The 20,632-nt window shown below is 45.0% G+C and overlaps 1 protein-coding gene across 1 annotated transcript in view; it reads left to right on the top strand.

The window, feature by feature from the left end:
- The window catches only part of STAR (steroidogenic acute regulatory protein), a 34,953-nt gene that overhangs the window by 6,220 nt on the left and 8,101 nt on the right, over positions 1-20,632 (top strand). The window contains exons 2-7 of the mRNA XM_068274605.1: positions 2,018-2,323; positions 5,093-5,206; positions 6,249-6,376; positions 8,468-8,626; positions 15,324-15,508; positions 17,951-18,044. Of these exons, the coding sequence (XP_068130706.1) occupies positions 2,260-2,323; positions 5,093-5,206; positions 6,249-6,376; positions 8,468-8,626; positions 15,324-15,508; positions 17,951-18,044 (744 nt within the window). The 5' untranslated portion in view covers positions 2,018-2,259. The remainder of the gene's footprint in view (positions 1-2,017; positions 2,324-5,092; positions 5,207-6,248; positions 6,377-8,467; positions 8,627-15,323; positions 15,509-17,950; positions 18,045-20,632) is intronic.

Raw genomic sequence — 20,632 nt, 5'->3', positions numbered from 1 at the left:
GCGCTAAGTACCGCTCGCAAAGTCCTATGCGCGCGCTAAGTCCCATAGGCTTTAGTGGGCACTTCGCGTGGAGTGCCCTGCGCTCTGTGCAGTGCGTGTGCAAAACTTTGCGCGCGGTACTTTGCGCACGATCACTGCTTCTCACATTTCAACTGAGTTTAGACGTGCTAAGGGCCAGTGCTAAAGTTAGCACCGTATTGTAAATCGAGCCCCTAATGTTTTGGTACTTTTTCGGTTGCAAAGTGCTGAAAAGTTATTTTGAATAGAAGTTGAAAAATTATCCCCTAGGAGAAAACCCAGGAGAAAAAAAAATCAATTGCATAAGGGCCTCAGAATCATTTTGATAGCACTATTTCACCTTTTGGTAATTTTTCATTTGCAGAGTGCTGTAAAGTTACTTTAAAGGGAAGGTTCAGGGACACCTTGCAAAAAATAAAAATCGATATCCACTTACCTGGGGCCTCCTCGCCGCCGCTCCAGAGGCTTCCGGTCGTCTTCGGTGGCCGACCCGACCTGGCCAGGCCGGCTGCCAGGTCGGGCTCTTCTGCGCTCCAAGGACGGGCTCTTCTGAGTCCCACGCGGGCGCGCTGACGTCATCGGACGTCCGCCGGGCTGTACTGCGCAGAATTACTGCGCCTGCGCAGTACAGCCCGGCGGACGTCCGATGACGTCAGCGCGCCGGCGTGGGACGCAGAAGTGCCGGGCCTTGGAGCGCAGAAGAGCCCGACCTGGCAAGGTCGGGTCGGCCACCGAAGACGACCGGAAGCCTCTGGAGCGGCGGCCAGGGCACCTCCTGCCTGCCACGGACTGGAGGAAGCCCCAGGTAAGTGGATATCGATTTTTATTTTTTGCAAGGTGTCCCTGAACCTTCCCTTTAAAGAGAACCCGAGGTGTGTTTAAAGAATGTTATCTGCATACAGAGGCTGGATCTGCCTATACAGCCCAGCCACTGTTGCTATCCCAAACCCCACTAAGGTCCCCCTGCACTCTGCAATCCCTCATAAATCACAGCCGTGCTGTGAGGCTGTGTTTACATCTGTAGTGTCAGTCTCAGCTGCTCCCCCGCCTCCTGCATAGCTCCGGTCCCTGCCCCCGTCCCTTCCCTGCAACCAGCAGGGAGGGAAGGGATGCAGGCGGGGACTGGAGTTCTGCAGGAGGCGGGGAGAGCAGCAGACTGACACTATAGAGATAAACACAGCCAGCTCTGACAAGTTGTTTGTCAGCAGCGTGGCTGTGATTTATGAGGGATTGCAGAGTGCAGGGGGACCTTAGGGGGGTTTGGGATAGCAACAGAGGCTGGGCTGTATAGGCAGATCCAGCCTCTGTATGCAGATAATATTCTTCAAACCCACCTCGCGTTCTCTTTAAATAGAAGATCAAGCATTATCACCTAGGAGAAAACTTGGGAGAAAAAGTGAATTGAATAAGGGCCAAAATCTATTATAGGCTCTAACCTTTCACTTTCAGTTCTAAACTACAGACTAACCAGCAAGCTCATGGTGACCCAGAACTCCTAGGAGTGTGTGAGGGGCTACAACGTCCTAAAACCCCCTTACTAAAATGCACGGAGAACAAAAGTTTGCTTTCTTAAAACAGAATTTGCAATAATTCAGGTTGGAGTGAGCTTGAGATGTCTCCCAGAGCAACACTGCTGAATATATGCAAATTATTGTACCCTTAGAAGCTAAACACACCTCTAGAACCGCTGGAATGCAATGATGTGTCAGTTTGTTAATTTGTACAGAGCCATAATAATCCAACATGCATACTAAAAAGAGAAAAAAAAAGTCTGAGCAGAGTTCCAGTTTAATGCCTTTTGAGCAATGTTCTGAGGCAGTCCGCGTTATGTTATTATGAAACACCACGGATAGGGTTAATGGCTTAAGCACCGTTGCTTCATCTCTGCCTTGATGTACTGTATCAGGGCTTAATCATCGGCTGACATGTTTGTGGAGCTTGTGTCCTTGCCCCCGCTGGTCTCCTGCAAATGGTGGTGTCCTTATCTGTGTCATTGCAGCGCATCATCCTTCAGGCGGGAGGATTTATATGAGGTGCTGGACCCAGTCCCAGCTGTACAGATCACACAGACCCAGAGCTGATATACACTGACTCCAGGCACTGATCACCAGCACTCAGTCTACACAGAGGTGACCAACTGTCTGCAGAACGCCTGGAGATTCTGACAACCAACTTCTAATACATAACCAGCGACCAACGGCGCTCACTGACTTCCTCCGCTGAACACTCCTGATATACGCCATGCTGCCTGCTACCTTCAAGCTCTGCGCTGGGATATCATACAGACATCTGCGCAATATGACAGGTGAGGCATTGCCACAAAACCTCATCCACTCACCTGTGAGTAGCAGTAGAGTGTTGTACCGTGTTAGCCAGCAGTGAAGGCAAGAAGTTTTGCATCAGGTTGATACCACTTATTGGCTAATAAATGGTATCATCCTGATTCAAAACTTCTTAAAACTAACCTGTAACAAAGACTGGTTAACAAAACTATTTTGTTTTATAAAACCTGGAACCACCGTAGACGTGAGAGGACGGTCATACAATCCACTTAATTGCTATAGTATAGTGAATGATATGGGGCAGAGATGGCAGTTTGCCTCAAATGCAGTGCTGGGACAAGGTCCTCCAGCACCCAAGGCTGAGACACCAGACTGCGCCCCTCCATCCCTCCCTTCCCAGCCGTCACACATGAATTGCTATTAGTTTAAGAGGGGCCCCAGGGCTCCCAACACCTTAATCTCTAGTTATCTGGCTTGCAGTCACTGCCATGTATCCCCTTTTCTTATTTCTCTCTGCTTCAAACATAATAGGGGAATGATAGCTGAGTGAGTTGTGCGCCCCCCTCCTACACTGCGCCCTGAGGCTGGAGCCTCTCTTGCCTCTGCCTCGGCCCGCCCTTGCTCAAACGTTTTAATGTCTTTTTTATATATTATCTAAGTTTGTTATGGTAGTAACAGTACATTGTTGGGGTGATGCAGGCATAGCTATACATCTCTGTGTCTGTTTGTGTATACACAGCAGAGGGTGACTAGATCACTCATTCACAGGGAATCGGGGACAGTGTACTTAGGACCGGGGTCCCATGAAAGCCTTTTAGGTACTTTTTTGTAGTTGAAGGATGACTGAAGTGAGAGAGATATGGAGGCTGCCATATTTGTTTCCTTTTAAACGCAGCTAATTGCCTGGTTATCCTGCTGATCCTTTGCCTCTAATACATTTAGCCATAGACCTTGAAAAGCGTGCAGATCAGGTGCTCTGACTTAAAGGACAACTGAAGTGAGAAGAATACGGAGGCTGCCATATTTATTTCCTTTTAAACAATAACAGTTGCCTGGCAGCCTTTCTGATCTATTTGCCTGCAGTAGTGTCTGAGTCACACCAGAAACAAGCATGCAGGTAATCTTGTCAGATCTGACAATAATGCCAGAAACCTCTGATCTGCTGCATGCTTCAAATATCCCTCTCAATGAGATTTCTCAAACAGGATAATTCCTTTGAAGCTGCTAATAAATATGGCATATGTATATCTTCTTATGTCAGAGGATCAGCAGGATAGCCAGGCAACTGGTATTGCTTAAAAGGAAATAAATATGGCAGCCTCCATATACATCTCACTTCAGGTGTCCTTTAAGTTTAACTGGATTTGCCACATGCTTGTTTTAGGTGGGGGACTCACTTCTGATAAATAAAAGGTCAGCAGAACCACCATTAAATAATGAACACCTAAATGTGAAATGAAGGTGGCCAGTTTAATTTAGTTGGGTACACACCTATTACAGAAGCCAGAAGGTCATCACACCAACCAGGCAACTGGCATAATTCAGAAGAAGATAAAGATGGTGTATTGGCAGCCCCTAAATTCGTCCTACTTACAGTGAACATGAGGAGATCGATATGGAGGCTGCCGTATTTGTTTATTTGTAAACACAGTTGCCTGGCAGACTTGTTGATTTGACTATTTGGCTGCAGTAGTGTCTGAATAACACCAGAAACAAGCATGCAGCTAATCTTGTCAGATCTGACAATGTCAGAAACACCTGATCTGCTGCATTCTGGTTCAGGGTCTCTGGCTAAAAGTATTACAGGCAGAAGATCAGCAAGACAGCCAGGCAACTAGTATTGCTTAAAAGAGAATAAATATGGCAGGCTCCATATTCCTCTCAACTCGGGTTCAGTTTCCATTCATGTAGACCCCAATGGTGTAACTAGCAAGGAAGGTGTGTGTGTGTGCGCGCGTGCGTGCGTGTGTGTGTGTATATATATATGTGTGTGTGTGTGTGTGTGTGTGTGTGTGTGTGTGTGTGTGTGTGCGTGTGTGTGTGTGTATATATGTGTGTGTGTGTGTGTGTGCGTGTGTGTGTGTGTGTGTGTGTGTGTGCGTGTGTGTGTGCGTGTGTGTGTGTGTATATATGTGTGTGTGTGTGCGCGTGCGTGTGTGTGTGTGCGTGCGTGCGTGTGTGTGTGTGTGTGTGTGTTTTAAGATTACCACTCCAAGCAGTACAAAGTTATGTGGCCATCGATCATGGTCCTGCCGAAGAATTCTTCTTATTTATTTTCTCCTGGGGGCCTTATTAGTATCCTGCTGAGAAACTGTTGTCTTGCCTGACTGCAGATGATAAGGCTGGGTTATAGCAGATAGCTTCTGTTAGTTCAAGTTAGACTGATAGAATGTTGTACTGTATATTCAGGTAAGGGCGGCTTACGGATTGGACTGTATATTACATTATTATGCAAGATGTCTGCCTCCAGCACTGTCTGTAAGGATTTGGGAGATACCTTTTTAACTGTATGTTATGCCAGATTGTAATTCCACTTTAAAGACAAAAAAGAAAAATCTGCTAGTTTGTAATAAATATGATATCACACAGGATACAATGCCATGAAGATTTATTTATATATTATTAGTCTCACATTCATGACCACAGTCTTGCATTCTGTCACGAAAAATTGTGTGAAGTTGAATTGTATTGAGTAACATTATAAATATGCATTTACAGTAAATATGTAAACATATCATTTTTAACTATAATTGACTACATATTTACATTTGTTAATGTTATTCATTTGCCAGGACTCAGACGAACGGCAGCTGTTGCCCTCTCACAAGAACTGGAGAAGCTGGCTCTGGTGGGGCCCGGGCCCAGTCAATGGATAAACCAAGTTCGGAGGCGGAGCTCCTTACTGAGTAAGACCCATTAACTTCCTCCATAAAGCAAAACTTGTGCCAAATGCACTCTTCAAACAAGTGTTAAGGTGGTCACACAGCATACAATAAAAAGATCCAAGTTTACACCAATTCGATAAATACGATCAGTTGTCATGAAAAATCAAAAGCTTTTTTTTTCATTTGTTCGAGAAATCAGATCGAATTTCCCATTTTTATTCGTTAAAAGAAGGTTCGGAGTGTTGGATTTTTCTGATCAATTATTATGAAAATTAAATGGTGTTGGGCAGATAGTCAATTACTTGATGTACAGACCCAAGCATTTTTTCTGAGTTTTCAGTTATTTTATTCACAAATCATTATTGGGGTAAAATTGAGTCAGTGTGAAAGTAGCCTAGTTCTTGTAAGCAGAAGGTCGGCCATTTTGAGCTGCTCACTGGTGTATAATAGAAAGATACTTTCTGCATGTACAAGGAATGGAGGTGTACTGTTGAAAAAATACTATATGAAAATCAATAATCAAAAGGAGGTCTCAGGGACCAAATAAAATCTTCATAATACAATATTTAAGATACAGAAAAGAGTGAGAAAGTAGCCCCTATAAAGCATTGTGCTACCCACTAAATAATGAGTTAAAATGTCTTAGTAAGTATGTGCACAAAGATACATTTTAATACACATAATAACCACAGGTACATATGTACAAGACAAAGACAAATAACATTTATATCGCGCTTTTCTCCTGACAGACTCAAAGCACCAGAGCTGCAGCCACTAGGACGCGCTCTATAGGCAGTAGCAGTGTTAGGGAGACTTGCCAAAGGTCTCCTACTGAATAGGTGCTGGCTTACTGAACAGGCAGAGCCCTTAACCATTACACTATCCAGCCACTACATATGTAAATAAATATACAATGGGTGTAATAATAGATATATTACATAGTAATATAGACATCTGTTCATCAAGTCCAACTAATATTGTGATTGATTGATTGATTGATTGATGTGGCAGCTGCGTGTTGCATGTGCCTGACTACAGACTTCTGAGTGTTTTGCTCTTCCAGGTTCCAGGCTTGATGAGAAGGTCTTCAATGAAATTGAGATGTCCTACATCAAACAGGGGGAAGAGGCATTGAAGAAATCCATGAATATTCTCAGTGAGCAGGACGGGTGGAAAGTCGAGATTATTGAGGTATTGCGAAGTTTATGTTTTCCAACTAATCCTAATGTCTTTGCTAAATGGGCAGTTAGTGGAGATACAATTAATAGTATTGCAAGAAGAGAAGGTAGAACACTGCTTGCTTTTGTTTCACTCACACATTTTGTGCTATAACTATAGTCAGTGTAGAGATGTGAGACACCCAGAGGACAGTCAATAGTGTGTGAAGGAGAGGAAGGTACTCTAGCCATTGTGCACATGGTGCCAGTTCGAATGACAAGACACAGAACGTTTATATTGCACTTTTCACCTGGTGGACTCAAAGCGCCAGAGCTGCAGCCACTAGGACGTGCTCTATAGGCAGTAGCAGTGTTAGGGAGTCTTGCCCAAGATCTCCTCACTGAATAGGTGCTTGCTTACTGAACAGGAAGAGCCAAGATTCAAACCCTGGTCCCCTGTGTCAGAGGCAGAGCCTTAACCAGTACACCATCCAGCCGAATGCAGTAGGTAAAGTCAATCGGAAGCAAAGGACTTGATTGAGCAACGTTTTCCAGGGCTGGAGATCAATGGAGAATCATAAAAACTCCTTCAAACCTGGCGTATTCCCTGGGTTCCTGGAGAACCCTATTAGTTCATGCCTGATGTCCTTTTTATGTCCACTACAGCTAATGTGCACAGGGCTGGTTTAAGCAACAATAGGGCCCCAGGGCAAAATAAACCTGGGGGGCCCCCCCAACATATACCCCAGAACAAAAATCGGCATTAGGGGACCTTTTTTGCAGCTTGTATAGTCAGGGTGTGAAGTCCCAATGGGTCGGAGCTCCACATTCTGGCTATCCCAGCCTGCATGGGGGACAAGGGGTTAAAAAGTTTCAGGAGGGGGGACCCCCCTAATTTGGTTTGTTTTTTTTAAATTGCCACACTGTAAACATAAAAAAAAAATTGGGAAAATAGGAAAAAATGCCAGGGATCTTCATACAGCCATATTGCGGCTGTATAGCGATCCCTGGCCAAAGCGCTGTGGCTGCGTATGGACCCCCTGGAAACCCCGTCAGGAAATTTATTGCGCTTTCGTTTGATGCATGTAAAATTACACTACCGTTAGGTTTGCTACTAAAAGTGACATTTACCGCATTTAACCTCTTGACGACCAGCTAACGCTGATTGGCGTAAACTGGTCATCTGCGGGTTACCATGGAAACGATCAAGCGGCCTTTCCATGTCAGTTCACGGAGGGTGTCTCCGTGAACAGCCGGAGAGCCGCCGATCGCGGCTCGCCAGCAAAATGTAAACAGGCGGGTAAGAAATCCCCGCTGTTTACATCATACGGCGCTGCTGCGCAGCAGCGCCGTAAGGCAGATCGGCGATCCCCGGCCTCTGATTGGCCGGGGATCGCCGGCATATGATAGGCTGAAGCCTATCCTTCAATGCGCAGGGCGAAATCCGTCCTGTGCAGCTCACAGGGGGAGGGAGAGGGCGAGACGGCGGAGAACGCTGCGGAGGGGGGCTTTGAAGAGCCCCCCCGCTAAGCAAATGCAGCCGGCGGTGATCAGACCCCCCCAGCAGGACATCCCCCTAGTGGGGAAAAAAGGGGGGTAGTCTGATCGCCCTGCTGCACTCCTGATCGGTGCTGCGGGCTGTAGAGCCCACGCAGCACCGATCACTGAAAAATCCCCTGGTCGGCAAGAGGTTAAAAGTGTACTTTTTTCCTTCGAAACTTTAAAATCGATTTTTTCAAAAACTATAAGGTCTTTTTGAAAAATTGTTTTTTCCTCTTATTCCTAATGATCTCCTTAACATAGCCTGCAAATTTAGGGTTTCTAGCATTTAAGGTGGATTTGCTATTAACCATTAAAGTCGGCAGGTTTTTAAATGTGTATTTTTTTTTTCCTTTGAAACTTTAAAATCGATTTTCTCAAAAACTATAAGGCCGATTTGAAATTTTTTTTCCTCTTGTAGCCACTGGGGGCCCCTACAAGCTCTGGGGCCCTGGGGCAGCTGCCTCCTTTGCCTCTATGGTAGCGCCGGCCCTGAATGTGCACTTTGACTCTAGTATTACAGTGATATTCATATTGAGATAAATGCACAAGTCAAACTAATGTATATTCACATCTAATTTTGAAGGCAAATGGAGATAAAGTATTAAGCAAAGTTCTGCCAGACATCGGAAAGGTCTTCAAACTAGAGGCAGTCGTGGAGAGGCCACTGGATAAAGTCTATGGAGAACTGGTGGACAACATGGAACAAATGGGGGACTGGAATCCCAATGTAAAGGAGGTCAAGGTAGGACAATGCCTACATGCCATAGTTTGTAAAGCTTGATGTAAAGAAAAACCACCATATCTTATATTTGTCTATTGGTAACATTGTATACATTTGAAACCCTCTTAGGCCTGGAACCCACTACACATCGCAAATCACTAGAGCAATCGCTAGCATTTTTCATTAGCGTTTTGTAAGCGATTTCATGAGTGTTTTCCGTCGCTTTTTTGAGCGATTTTTAAAAAGTGTAAGCTTTTTGCCAGCGATTGTGTAGCGATTTGCCATTAGCGATTTTAATTCTGATTGGTCCTTTCAGTGTATCATATTTTTTTTACAGTTTGCAGTAATTTAAAATCGTATTCAAATTGCTATGTGTAGCAATTCGTGAGCGATTTGCCAGCGCTTAAATACTTTACATTGAAGCGCAAACGCTCCCAAAATACTGCATGTCCTGCGATGGCGATTTTGCTAATTGAAATTGCTACTGTGGAATTTGTTACATTTATTTACATTGGCAGAGCGTTTAGGGAAAGCGCTAGTAAATTAAATTGCTCCCTAAACGCTAAAAAAATCGCTTTAGTGGGTTCCAGGCCTCATACTGTATTTTACCATACAAACGTTCTTACAACAGCTGGCATTATATTGCTGTAATCACACCTCTGTGTCTTGTATAATATATGACATGAGCAGTAAGAGCTTTCACTTGGCTGCGTCTAATATGGACCTGATTTTAGTGGCTACCAGACGCTTCTAGTATGACCTTCTGGAGTTTTCAAGTATCAACACAACGAGACCTTCACTACAGCCAGAAAAAGTCAAAATTGTGTCCCTGAGCTTCAATCATTGAACTTCATCCCAATCAGTAGCTGATACCTCCTTTCCCATGAGAAATCTTTTCACTTTTCTTGAATAGATCATCAGGGTCTATAGCTGATATTGCGGTGAAACTTCCCCCACAGTGAGATGTGAGGGCCATGGCCCTGACAGTTGGCTGTCTGTGAGCCTTGTTGCATTGTGGGAAATCACAGTTGTTTCCAACTGTTAAGCAGTATCTCCCTCTGTACATAGAACTCTCAGTAAGACTCAGTTCACATTCTTGTGGATGCAGATCGGATCCGTATGTCAAAACCGTGTCCTGCCCTCATATTGGATAAGAAGTCCGCAGAGAGGAGGAGCAGGAAGTTGGCAGTCCACTTTGGCTTCTGTTTTCTGTGTATGAAGGGAGACCTGTTTTGTATTGCCTTTCATCGCCTACATAGGGATCCGCGCTCTGGAAAACAGTGTCAAGTCCGGACTTTCCGCTCAGTTTTCATGCACGGAATCCCATGGATCCGTTTTTCTTTACAAGTGAGGACGGACAATATTTTTAACATTGGGATCCGTGGCTCCGTTTTTGTCTACTTCAAATAACGTACCACGCGGACACTGTTTTTAAACAAGTGTGAAACGACCCTGAACAAACTTTTTGCAGAGATCACCTGCCAGGACTAAATATGTTGTCACCGGTGATAAATTTCAATATGTAAATCAGGTGGTGGAAAGATTTTACAATAAGCAAACACTGCATAAATGAATATTGTAAAAAAATATGCTATTTTCACTCCAGTTCCTCTTTCAGTCTATGCATTCTAACTGCATTCTAAACAAAGAGAGCATCACTCCTTTGTGCCAAAAATTACCTATAGTGAACCTCCAGACTAAAAATCTACTCAGCAGTATTGAAAGGGATTGGTGTTTCTTTAACAGTTTCACAGCATCAGAACTTTGTTTTTCTTACTGAAGTCTCATTTTTAGCTGCATTTTTAGCTAAGCTCCGCCCCATCAAAGAAACTGCCCGGGCTTTTCCCCCCTGATGCTGTGCAAAGCATGATGGAATTTTTGATGATGTTGTTCTCATTGCCTACCAACTGGGAGGGGGTGATCAGGACACAGGACAGTTGGAACTGTGTCTCATGCTCCTTTTCACCTCCTTTCAACCAAAAAGATGGCTGCCCTCATGAAATCAGAAACATTTGCCTGTTCTTTTAAAACAGGGTGGGTAAAAGATTATATTACCTATCTATTTTAATTAACATAACTAATGTAACTTAATGACAGTATATTTGTTTACGCTGAAGTGCATTCTGCAGAGTCACTAAAATTCTCATTTTAAATAATGATACTAGGAAATTTTACTGAGGCGCCCAAAAAGCTAAAATAAAATGTTATATTGAGAGATTCATACTTTTCTTGTCAGTATCTGGGAAGGCACAAGGATGCAGGAGGACCCCTGTGAATCACATTCTTTTCTGTGTGTTACATAAAGTTCCCATCGGCCAGTGAGGATGTGTAAATGTGATCTCTAGGAGTTCCCCCAGAGTAGAAGTTTATTATTTTAATTATTTTATTTGTGGAAGGTACCTGCATAGAAGAACACAGTGTTATAGAGATCTTTCATTACAGTTACTCTTTGTGACCCTAGGCCAAGTATGTTGGTGCTCCCCTTCCAAGTGCAGCAGGCCCTCCCATTCCAGGTGCAGCTCCCTCTTCCATGTGCAACATTCATGTGCTGCAGCCCCTCCCATTCCAGGTGCAGCTCCCTCTTCCATGTGTATCATCCATGTGCTGCAGCCCTCCCATTCCAGGTGCAGCTCCCTCTTCCATGTGCAACATCCATGTGCTGCAGCCCCTCCCATTCCAGGTGCAGCTCCCTCTTCCATGTGTATCATCCATGTGCTGCAGCCCTCCCATTCCAGGTGCAGCTCCCTCTTCCATGTGCAACATCCATGTGCTGCAGCCCCTCCCATTCCAGGTGCAGCTCCTTCTTCCATGTGTATCATCCATGTGCTGCAGCCCTCCCATTCCAGGTGCAGCTCCCTCTTCCATGTGCAACATCCATGTGCTGCAGCCCCTCCCATTCCAGGTGCAGCTCCCTCTTCCATGTGTATCATCCATGTGCTGCAGCCCTCCCATTCCAGGTGCAGCTCCCTCTTCCATGTGCAACATCCATGTGCTGCAGCCCCTCCCATTCCAGGTGCAGCTCCCTCTTCCATGTGCAACATCCATGTGCTGCAGCCCCTCCCATTCCAGGTGCAGCTCCCTCTTCCATGTGTATCATCCATGTGCTGCAGCCCTCCCATTCCAGGTGCAGCTCCCTCTTCCATGTGTATTATCCATGTGCTGCAGCCCCTCCCTTTCCAGGTGCAGCTCCCTCTTCCATATGTAGCATCCATGTGCTGCAGCCCCTCCCATTCCAGGTGCAGCTCCCTCTTCCATGTGTATCATCCCTGTACAGCAGCCCCTCCCATTCTATGTGCAGCCCCCTCTTCCATGTGTATCATCCATGTGCTACAGCTCTTCCCATTCCTGGTGCAGCTCCCTCTTCCATATGTAACATCAATGTGCTGCAGCCCCTCCCTTTCCAGGTGCAGCTCCCTCTTCCATGTGTATCATCCATGTGCTGCAGCCCCTCCCATTCCAGGTGCAGCCCCCTCTTCCATGTGTAACATCCATGTGCTGCAGCCCCTCCCATTCCAGGTGCAGCCCCCTCTTCCATGTGTAACAGTCATGTGCAGCAGCTCCTCCCATTCCATTCTCTCTGATATGTCCATCACTGTTGATAGCAAAATCATTATCCCACCGGGCCTTCTACCATCGAGGAGATGCACAGCCTTTCCCAGGGCCGGCTCTCTCATGAAGCAAGGTAAAACATTTGCATCAGGCGCAGAGATTTCAGGGGCAGCATTGTTGTACTGTGTGCACCTTCCTGAGGAGGAATGGAGTGGCTGAGGGTGAGCAGTTTGTTTGTCACAGACTCACAGCCAGCCAGTGTGCTATTGTGTTGAGCTGCAGTATGTCATGTGAGAACATTAAATGAAGCAGATGAAATTGTCGGTTACTGTGCGATCATTCCAAATCGGGGGGAGGGGGCGCATTCTATTTTTCACAAGTTTGCCTCAGGCAGCAAAAAGTCTAGATCCGGCCCTGGCCTTCCCTGCAGGTGTTTGGGCTATTAGGACTATATACATTTCACAATGTGGCATCTTCACTGTATTACTGCAAACACACTCCAAACTATTGAGCAGTCGCTGTTTGATTTCTGGCACAGAGATTCTGATATCTTACATTTCCTTGGCCTTTTTATCGCCGCGGCCTTGGCGTCTGCTTCATATTTCACAGAAGAACATTCTTTGTGCCTGATGAGACTTAATCTCCCTCATTAATGTCCTCACCATGGTTCAGCGTATTTCCCTCCAGGGAATGAGGCTTGCTTACAGAACAGGCCACGTGTTAGGACACTTATTGCCACTTGTAGACGTGTCGCAGCTGTGCGGCCTCTAACTGTTGTGAATAACAATTTGTGAGTGGCCATCCAGAATGATACATTCATTTGTTAAGCAAACATCTGCAGTGCTCCTAATGGCCACTTCCCTGAGGCAGAACCAGGGAGCTGGCACTCAGCGGTGTATCTGTTAGAGGCATGACGACAGAACTGACCATATGGTGAAATCTACCTAATCTTTGGCTGCCTTCATTCTTCATTCAGGATTAACCTCTGATATACAGTATGAAGGTCATCTGGAAAGCTGTTTTCAATTAATCAATTTCAGAGATACGTAAGTGGTTAAAAAAAAACAGGATAATCGTTTGAATTCCTTGATCGAAAAAAAAAAAATCATTTTCAACTTTCATTCGATTTGATCATATAGATCGAATAAACAGGAAAATCGAACGTTTTTATTGTATGGTGTATGGGCACCATGAGACACCTTCGTCTGGGTCAGGTTAGAGATGCTCATTCGGATAGCGCCAGTGGTGGGCTGAAATTTTGCATGAAAATTCGCAATTACGCATCATAATCGTAATGCAAAATTTCAGAGAAAATCACAATTTCGTATATAATAGTAATATTTCATCATTTCACATCATTTTTCGCATAAATTTGTGCCGACTTTGGCGGTTAAATGCAAAGCCCCCATACATGCTATTGCTGCCATATGTTAAAGGACAACTGAAGTGACAATAATAGAGGCTGCCATATTTATTTCCTTTTAACCACCCTGGCGTTCTGATTAAATCGCCAGGGTGGCTGCGGGAGGGTTTTTTTTTAAATAAAAAAAAAACTATTTCATGCAGCCAACTGAAAGTTGGCTGCATGAAAGCCCACTAGAGGGCGCTCCGGAGGCGATCTTCCGATCGCCTCCGGCGGCAAGAGATAACACGGAAGGCCGCAACGAGCGGCCCTCCGTGTTTCGCTTCCCTCGTCGCCATGGCGACGAGCGGAGTGACGTCATGGACGTCAGCCGACGTCTTGACGTCAGCCGCCTCCGATCCAGCCCTTAGCGCTGGCCGGAACTGTTTGTTCCGGCTACGCTGGGCTCGGGCGGCTGGGGGGACCCTCTTTCGCCGCTGCACGCGGCGGATCGCCGCGCTGCAGCGGCGATCAGGCAGCACACGCGGCTGGCAAAGTGCCGGCTGCGTGTGCTGCTTTTTATTTGGTGCAAATCGGCCCAGCAGGGCCTGAGCGGCAGCCTCTGGCGGTGTTGGACGAGCTGAGCTCGTCCAGACCGCTCAGCAGGTTAAATAATACCAGTTGCCTGGCAGAAGTGGCTGAGTCACACCAGAAACGAGCATACAGCTAATCTTGTCAGATCAGACAATGTCAGAAACACCTGATCTGCTCCATGCTTGTTCAGGGGCTATGGCTAATAGTATTAGAGGCAGAGGAGCAGCAGGGCTGCCAGGCAACTGGTATTGCTTAAAGGAAATAAATATGTCAGCCTCCGTATCCCTCTCCCTACAGTTGCCCTTTAAGGAGAATAGTGGGTACAAGTGGAAGAAATCATTTTTGGAAAAGACCTTGTAGTTTTTGAGAAAATCGATTTCAAATATGCAAAGAAAAATGGTATTTAAACTGTCATTTTTCAGTTTTAAAAAGCATTTATTTTCTTTGCATTTTGTGCAGAATTGCGTGGAATTGAAATCCTCACTTCAGATGGGAACTTGGCATTTCCGATTGGAATTCTGGAATTGGAAATCGTAATTCCACAGACATCTGATTTACCGCAACGCTGTCATTTTAGCCCCGTCACAGAACTCGGAAGCTTCGGAGCAATCAGAGAATGCAGAATTTTTCTTCAAAAATCAGATTGCCACAGTCACTTTAGACAAATCACAAGATTCTGTTTTTTTCCCAATTTCTGAATTATTTATGCATTATTTATGCATTTCATTTTTGCATTCTCTGATGCAAAAAAAAAAAAAAATGACAACTAAATTACTCCTTGGAAATTGAAAAAAAAAAGTAATATCGGAAAACTAGAAATTGGAGAAACGTAAAATTGGAGTTTCTGCGGAATCGGAAATGGGCATTTCTGACCATCCCTAGTTGAAATGTCCGAAGGGTGCCAGATGGTGTTTTCCGCCCTTCTTTTAGTAATCTAGTGATTGAGCTTGATGGGTAAAAATGTTTTTTTCAACCAAACAATGTACGCAACCATGTGATGTTGATAATTCCGTCTGGCATACAAATTTCACACGAATTGCGTGCAGTTCCAAAATGGGCTAATCAAAATGAACGGGATGTGCATGTGATCGGCTTCACTGTAAGCTGCATACAATTTGCATGATATTTGCAAACGCCAAAATCATTAGCATCTCATTAAGCGTTTCCAGTGATGAGGTAATTAGCGTTATACTGCGGGATTACTGGTAACGGGAATTCTTATTTCCTCCGCAGATCCTCCAGAAGATTGGGAAGGACACGATGATCACCCACGAGAAGGCAGCAGAGACTCGTGGCAATGTTGTAGGGCCACGTGACTTTGTCAGCGTTCGCTGCAACAAAAGGCGAGGCTCCACCTGTATCCTGGCCGGAATGTCCACGAGATTCGGGGAAATGCCAGAACAGAAAGGTTACGTCAGGTGGGTACACGTAAAAAAGCGCCGCGGTAATTTGGACGCCTGGGGCTCGCCGATAGTAGATTACGGTAAATTATTGATATTCTACTAATGAGCAGTGGCTAATTCTGACAGAAAGAAATCAGTAAAAATTACCCAAATTCTGCTATTGCCTAACCCACTTTTTACTGTAACTGTAACCCTCCCTCTACTGATGCTTAACACTAACCCACCCCTGTAATCTCCGCCACCTCCTGACATTGTGCTGCCTGTTACCGATATTTCAATGGGGGGGGTTGGTCAGACACTCAGACCACGACAAAAAACAGTAAAGGTACTTGAAGGTAACCAGTGATGTCTTTTTAATACGCTGTGTGTGCTCAGGGACGGTTCTCACTCGGAGTGCAAACCGCGATCACAGTTTTGCTGCGATTTGCATTTTGATCCCTGTTCAACAGAATGAGAATCACAACACATTCATCCCCAAAGAACTGCATGCAGCACATTTGCGATTTATGCAAATTGCAAAAGCTGTAGTGAGAATGATCCCATGGGGATACATTAGCAGCAGTGCTTTGCTGTTCGCCGGCGATCAGCAAAGCACTGAAAAGCGCCCAAGTGTGAACTAGCCCTCGAAGCAACTGAAATCAGTAATGCATAAACATAGGAGAGAGGAAACAGCTTGGCAGTGGCACTACTCAAAGAGTTTAATTCTCAAATAATTACAAAAAACACGTGACTGTCCATTGTAACAATCTGGTGCAATACTTATCGTGGCTCGCTGGGGTGCTGGGTAAGCAGTGGATGCCAGTGATGCACGGCTTTACGACTGTTTCACTGTGCTGAGCTTCTTCTAAAGCTTAATGCGCACAGCGAAACGGTTGTCAGGCCGTGCAGCACTGGCCCCCACTGCTTACCCAGCAACTCACGATAAGTAAAGTATTGCACCTGATTGTTACAATGGACATTCACTTGTTTTTGTATTTATTTGGCAATTAAACGCTTTAAGTAGTGCCAAGCTGTCTCCTCTCTCCTATGATCATCTAGTTCCGATATTTATTGGGTGCCACATGTATTCCCATAATTATAGTAACTTGTGCAACAGCAGTAGACCGTTTCAAACCTGCAAGACCCTTTGCAAACACTTAGGCCTGGTGCACACCAAAACCCGCTAGCAGATCCGCAAAATGCTAGCAGATTTTTAAACGCTTTTTTTTATTTTTATGAGGCGTTTTGCTAGCGTTTTGCGGATTGCTGCTGCGGTTTTCAGTATAGTAGATTTCATATATTGTTACAGTAAAGCTGTTACTGAACAGCTTCTGTAACAAAAACGCCTGCAAAACCGCTCTGAAGTGCCGTTTTTCAGAGCGGTTTGCGTTTTTCCTATACTTAACATTGAGGCAGAAACGCATCCGAAATCCAAAAAATGCCTCACCCAGGCATTTTTCGTTTCTGCAAAACGCCTGCCGCTCTGGTGTGCACCACCCCATTGAGATACATTGACCAAGCAGATCCGCAGCCGCAAGCGGATCTGAAAACGCCCAAAAAGCCGCTCGGTGTGCACCAGCCCTTATAGCAGGAAGTTAGGACTACGTGGCTTAGGAAATATGCAGACCAAACATGAAATGATGACTGTGTCCTCACCTCCACCCTTCTATCACTGGAATACTTGCTTAATTACTGTGTTATTGATTGAAGAACTGACTATAGTTGTTGCTCTCTGTATTTTGAGTAAAAGGTTTCATTTTTACATGAATACTTCAAAGGTGTAGCAGCTTCCATGCAGGATCAAAACTCAACTCTAAGCACACAAATCCACCCTCTCCACAGTGTTGATAATTGTATAAAAGATCATTAAAACCCTTCCTAATACTTAATTTTGCATTAGAAATTATGATCACATAACCATTATCCAGAGCCGGATGATCACCCACAAGTCAAACCTAGGCAGCTGTCTAGGGTCTGGAGAGAGTAGGGGCTTGGTGGATGCTAGCCTCCACCAAACCTAATTAAAAACGCCAGGTGACCATCAGAGATGGGCAAATCTTTCCTAGGGCCCTATTTCATTTGAAACCTTTTCTGCCATTACCTGTGTGGGTGCATACAAAGCAATCGGCTAAAATAAAATTAAAACCTGGTCAATTAAACTCTTCCCCCGTGGAACACTGACTGCAGAGGATAGGGGTCATTTCTTGTGGTGACCTAAGACTGTCTCCTGAAACTATCATGAGAAATAAATTTAGATGTGAAAAGTCTATTGTCTGAACAGGCCATAATTCCATACCTGATTGGCTGCCTTGGGGTATCACACTTTCCACATCATTGCTCCTCGTGCTTCTCCACTGAATTTGTCTGTTATGTCTCTCTGTATTTCTATGCTGCAAACAGACTGTACTAATGTGCAGTTTCCAAGAATTGCTAAGCTGATAATAAAGTAACTAACTTGCTGTAAATGTGTAATTCTAGGGGGGAGAATGGACCCACGTGCATGGTTCTACACCCTATACAAGGAGATCCATCAAAGACTAAATTAACTTGGCTTCTCAGCATTGACCTAAAGGTACGTATACTGTGCGAAGTACACTTGCTCTACAGACGGGTTGTCTTCATTCACATGTGTCACATTAAGAATAAACTTTTTGAAGGTTCATTGTGCAAGTTTTGTATTTAAGTGTATGTAGCTTGAAAATGGTCTAAAAGCAGTGTTCCCCAACCCCGTCCTCAAGGCCTACCAACAGTGCATGTTTTGTGGAAATCCACAGAGGCAGGGCCGACCTTAGGTTTCACTGCGCCCTGAGCGAGACCTGATTTTTGTGCCCCCCCCCCTCCCCCCTCATCCTCTTTGCACATAAGCGCACACACAGACACACACACACACACCCATATGCAAGTCACCTTTTCTCCTGAGATATCTCCTAGGACAGTGGTTACCAACCTTTTTGACGTCGTGACACATCACGCCAAATGCTCAGATCTCTGTGACACGTCACATATGTATAATAGCAAAATACTACTAATAACCACGAATGGATGGAAAAAGTGCATTCTCCTGAATATACTTAAACATAAAGGCTAGAACCTTTCTGGAATATTAATAAAAACAATCAGTGGGACAGTTAGCCACACCCCCACCCGCCCCTCCCATTTAGAATGGTAGCACAGCACCGACAATTTGCACCACGCGTTATAGCCGCAGTGCGCCCCCCCCACAAAAAAAAACACCCTCAGACTCCATATAGGTAAGTAGCCAGGTAAAGGTGCCCCAGTATAGGAAGTAAGTTGAAGGCCTCCATCACCCCCATAGGTAGCCAGGCGTAGGTGCCTCCAGTAATAGGTAGCCAGGTGTTGGTGCCCTCAGTAAAGGTAGCCCAGCTATAAGTGCCCCTAGTATAGGAAATCAGGTGTTGGTGCCCTCAGTATAGGAAGTCAGTTGAAGGTCTCCATCACCCCCATAGGTAGCCAGGCGTAGGTGCCTCCAGTATAGGTAGCCAGGTGTTGGTGCTCTCAGTAAAGGTAGCCCAGCTATAAGTGCCCCTAGTATAGGAAATCAGGTGTAGGTGCCCTCAGTATAGGAAGTCAGTTGAAGGTCTCCATCACCCCCATAGGTAGCCAGGCGTAGGTGCCTCCAGTATAGGTAGCCAGGTGTTGGTGCTCACAGTAAAGGTAGCCAGCTATAAGTGCCCCTAGTATAGGAAATCAGGTGTAGGTGCCCTCAGTATAGGAAGTCAGTTGAAGGTCTCCATCACCCCCATAGGTAGCCAGGCGTAGGTGCCTCCAGTATAGGTAGCCAGGTGTTGGTGCTCTCAGTAAAGGTAGCCAGCTATAAGTGCCCCTAGTATAGGAAATCAGGTGTAGGTGCCCTTAGTATAGGTAACCAGCTATAGGCACCCCCTTGGAAGCCGGTGCCCTAAGCAACTGCTCTGGTCGCTCAGGTCAAAGGCCGGCTATGCACAGAGGTAGTTAATCAGCTCTGCTGAGACACTAATTACCTCACCTGTGCATGTTTGTGGTTTTCTGCAAAACATGTACTGTTGGTAGGCCTTGAGGACAGGGTTGGGGAACTCTCGTCTAAAGGATATCCAACTTCAGTCCTCAAGGGGAAAAGGTCCTTATGCATTTTTGGCTAATTGATGGGACTGAGTCAGGGAAGGTGTGGTTTATCAACATTGGCGGCTTCAGCTTCACATTTTTTTTTGGGGGGGGGGCATAAAAGGGGCACAATGGCTAGATAGTGTGGATCGTTTTGGTGATCAAAATTGATGTTTGTATAGTGAGCTTTAGATATTTTTTGCCTAATGATAGAATTAAAGCGGAATATAACCCTGCATTTCAACTTTGCTCTAAAACATTATTTACAGTATATTATATGCAACGAGCATTTTTTTTTTACTAGACCAGTATTGGAAGGGTTACACAGGGCTTTAAAGTTCCTGGAGATTTCTGCAGACGCATCCAAAGCTGAAATAGATACATTTTGTTTACATAAATGTATCTAAGTGTTGAATGTGACTCATCTCTCTGACTGAGAAGGAGTTGGAGGACAGCCAAAGAGTGTGTAACATTTATCAATAGATACATATAACTAGATAGAATGTAACAATCTGAACTTCTGCATATTTCTCCACGGAACTTTAAACCTGTGTTTAACCCTTCCAATGCTGGTCTAGTAAAAAAAAAAAATGCTTTTTGCATATAATATGCTGTAAATAATATTTTAGAGCAAAGTTGAAATGCAGGGTTATATTCCGCTTTAAGGCTAACTAGTTCAGCAATGATAGGAACCAAATGTAAATGCCACAAATAGAACTAAAAAGGCTTTTGAGCAGAGCAGATTGTCCAAATGATGGTACTATTATGGAAGAAAATTTACTTACAGATATACTTGGCTAGTTTGCTGGCATGCTTTAATCATTATTTTCTAGCAAGCTGCTCCTGTGTGGATGGATCGCAGACAAATCATTCCAGCCCCCAGCCTGTGTCTCATGACTCTAAAAGCAAGGGGAGGGGGAAGAGGCAGGAGGGAGATAAACACTGTGGGCTTGTGCACACTGAGCGGGTTTTTTGGCGTTTTTTTTGGCAATGTATCTCAAATGGGGTGGTTCACACCAGAGGGGGAGGCGTTTTGCTGAAACGCATACTCCCGGGGTG

Source organism: Hyperolius riggenbachi, chromosome 3 (assembly GCF_040937935.1).
Source record: "Hyperolius riggenbachi isolate aHypRig1 chromosome 3, aHypRig1.pri, whole genome shotgun sequence".
NCBI lineage: Eukaryota > Metazoa > Chordata > Amphibia > Anura > Hyperoliidae > Hyperolius > Hyperolius riggenbachi.
This window is presented reverse-complemented; position numbering and strand designations above follow the sequence as displayed.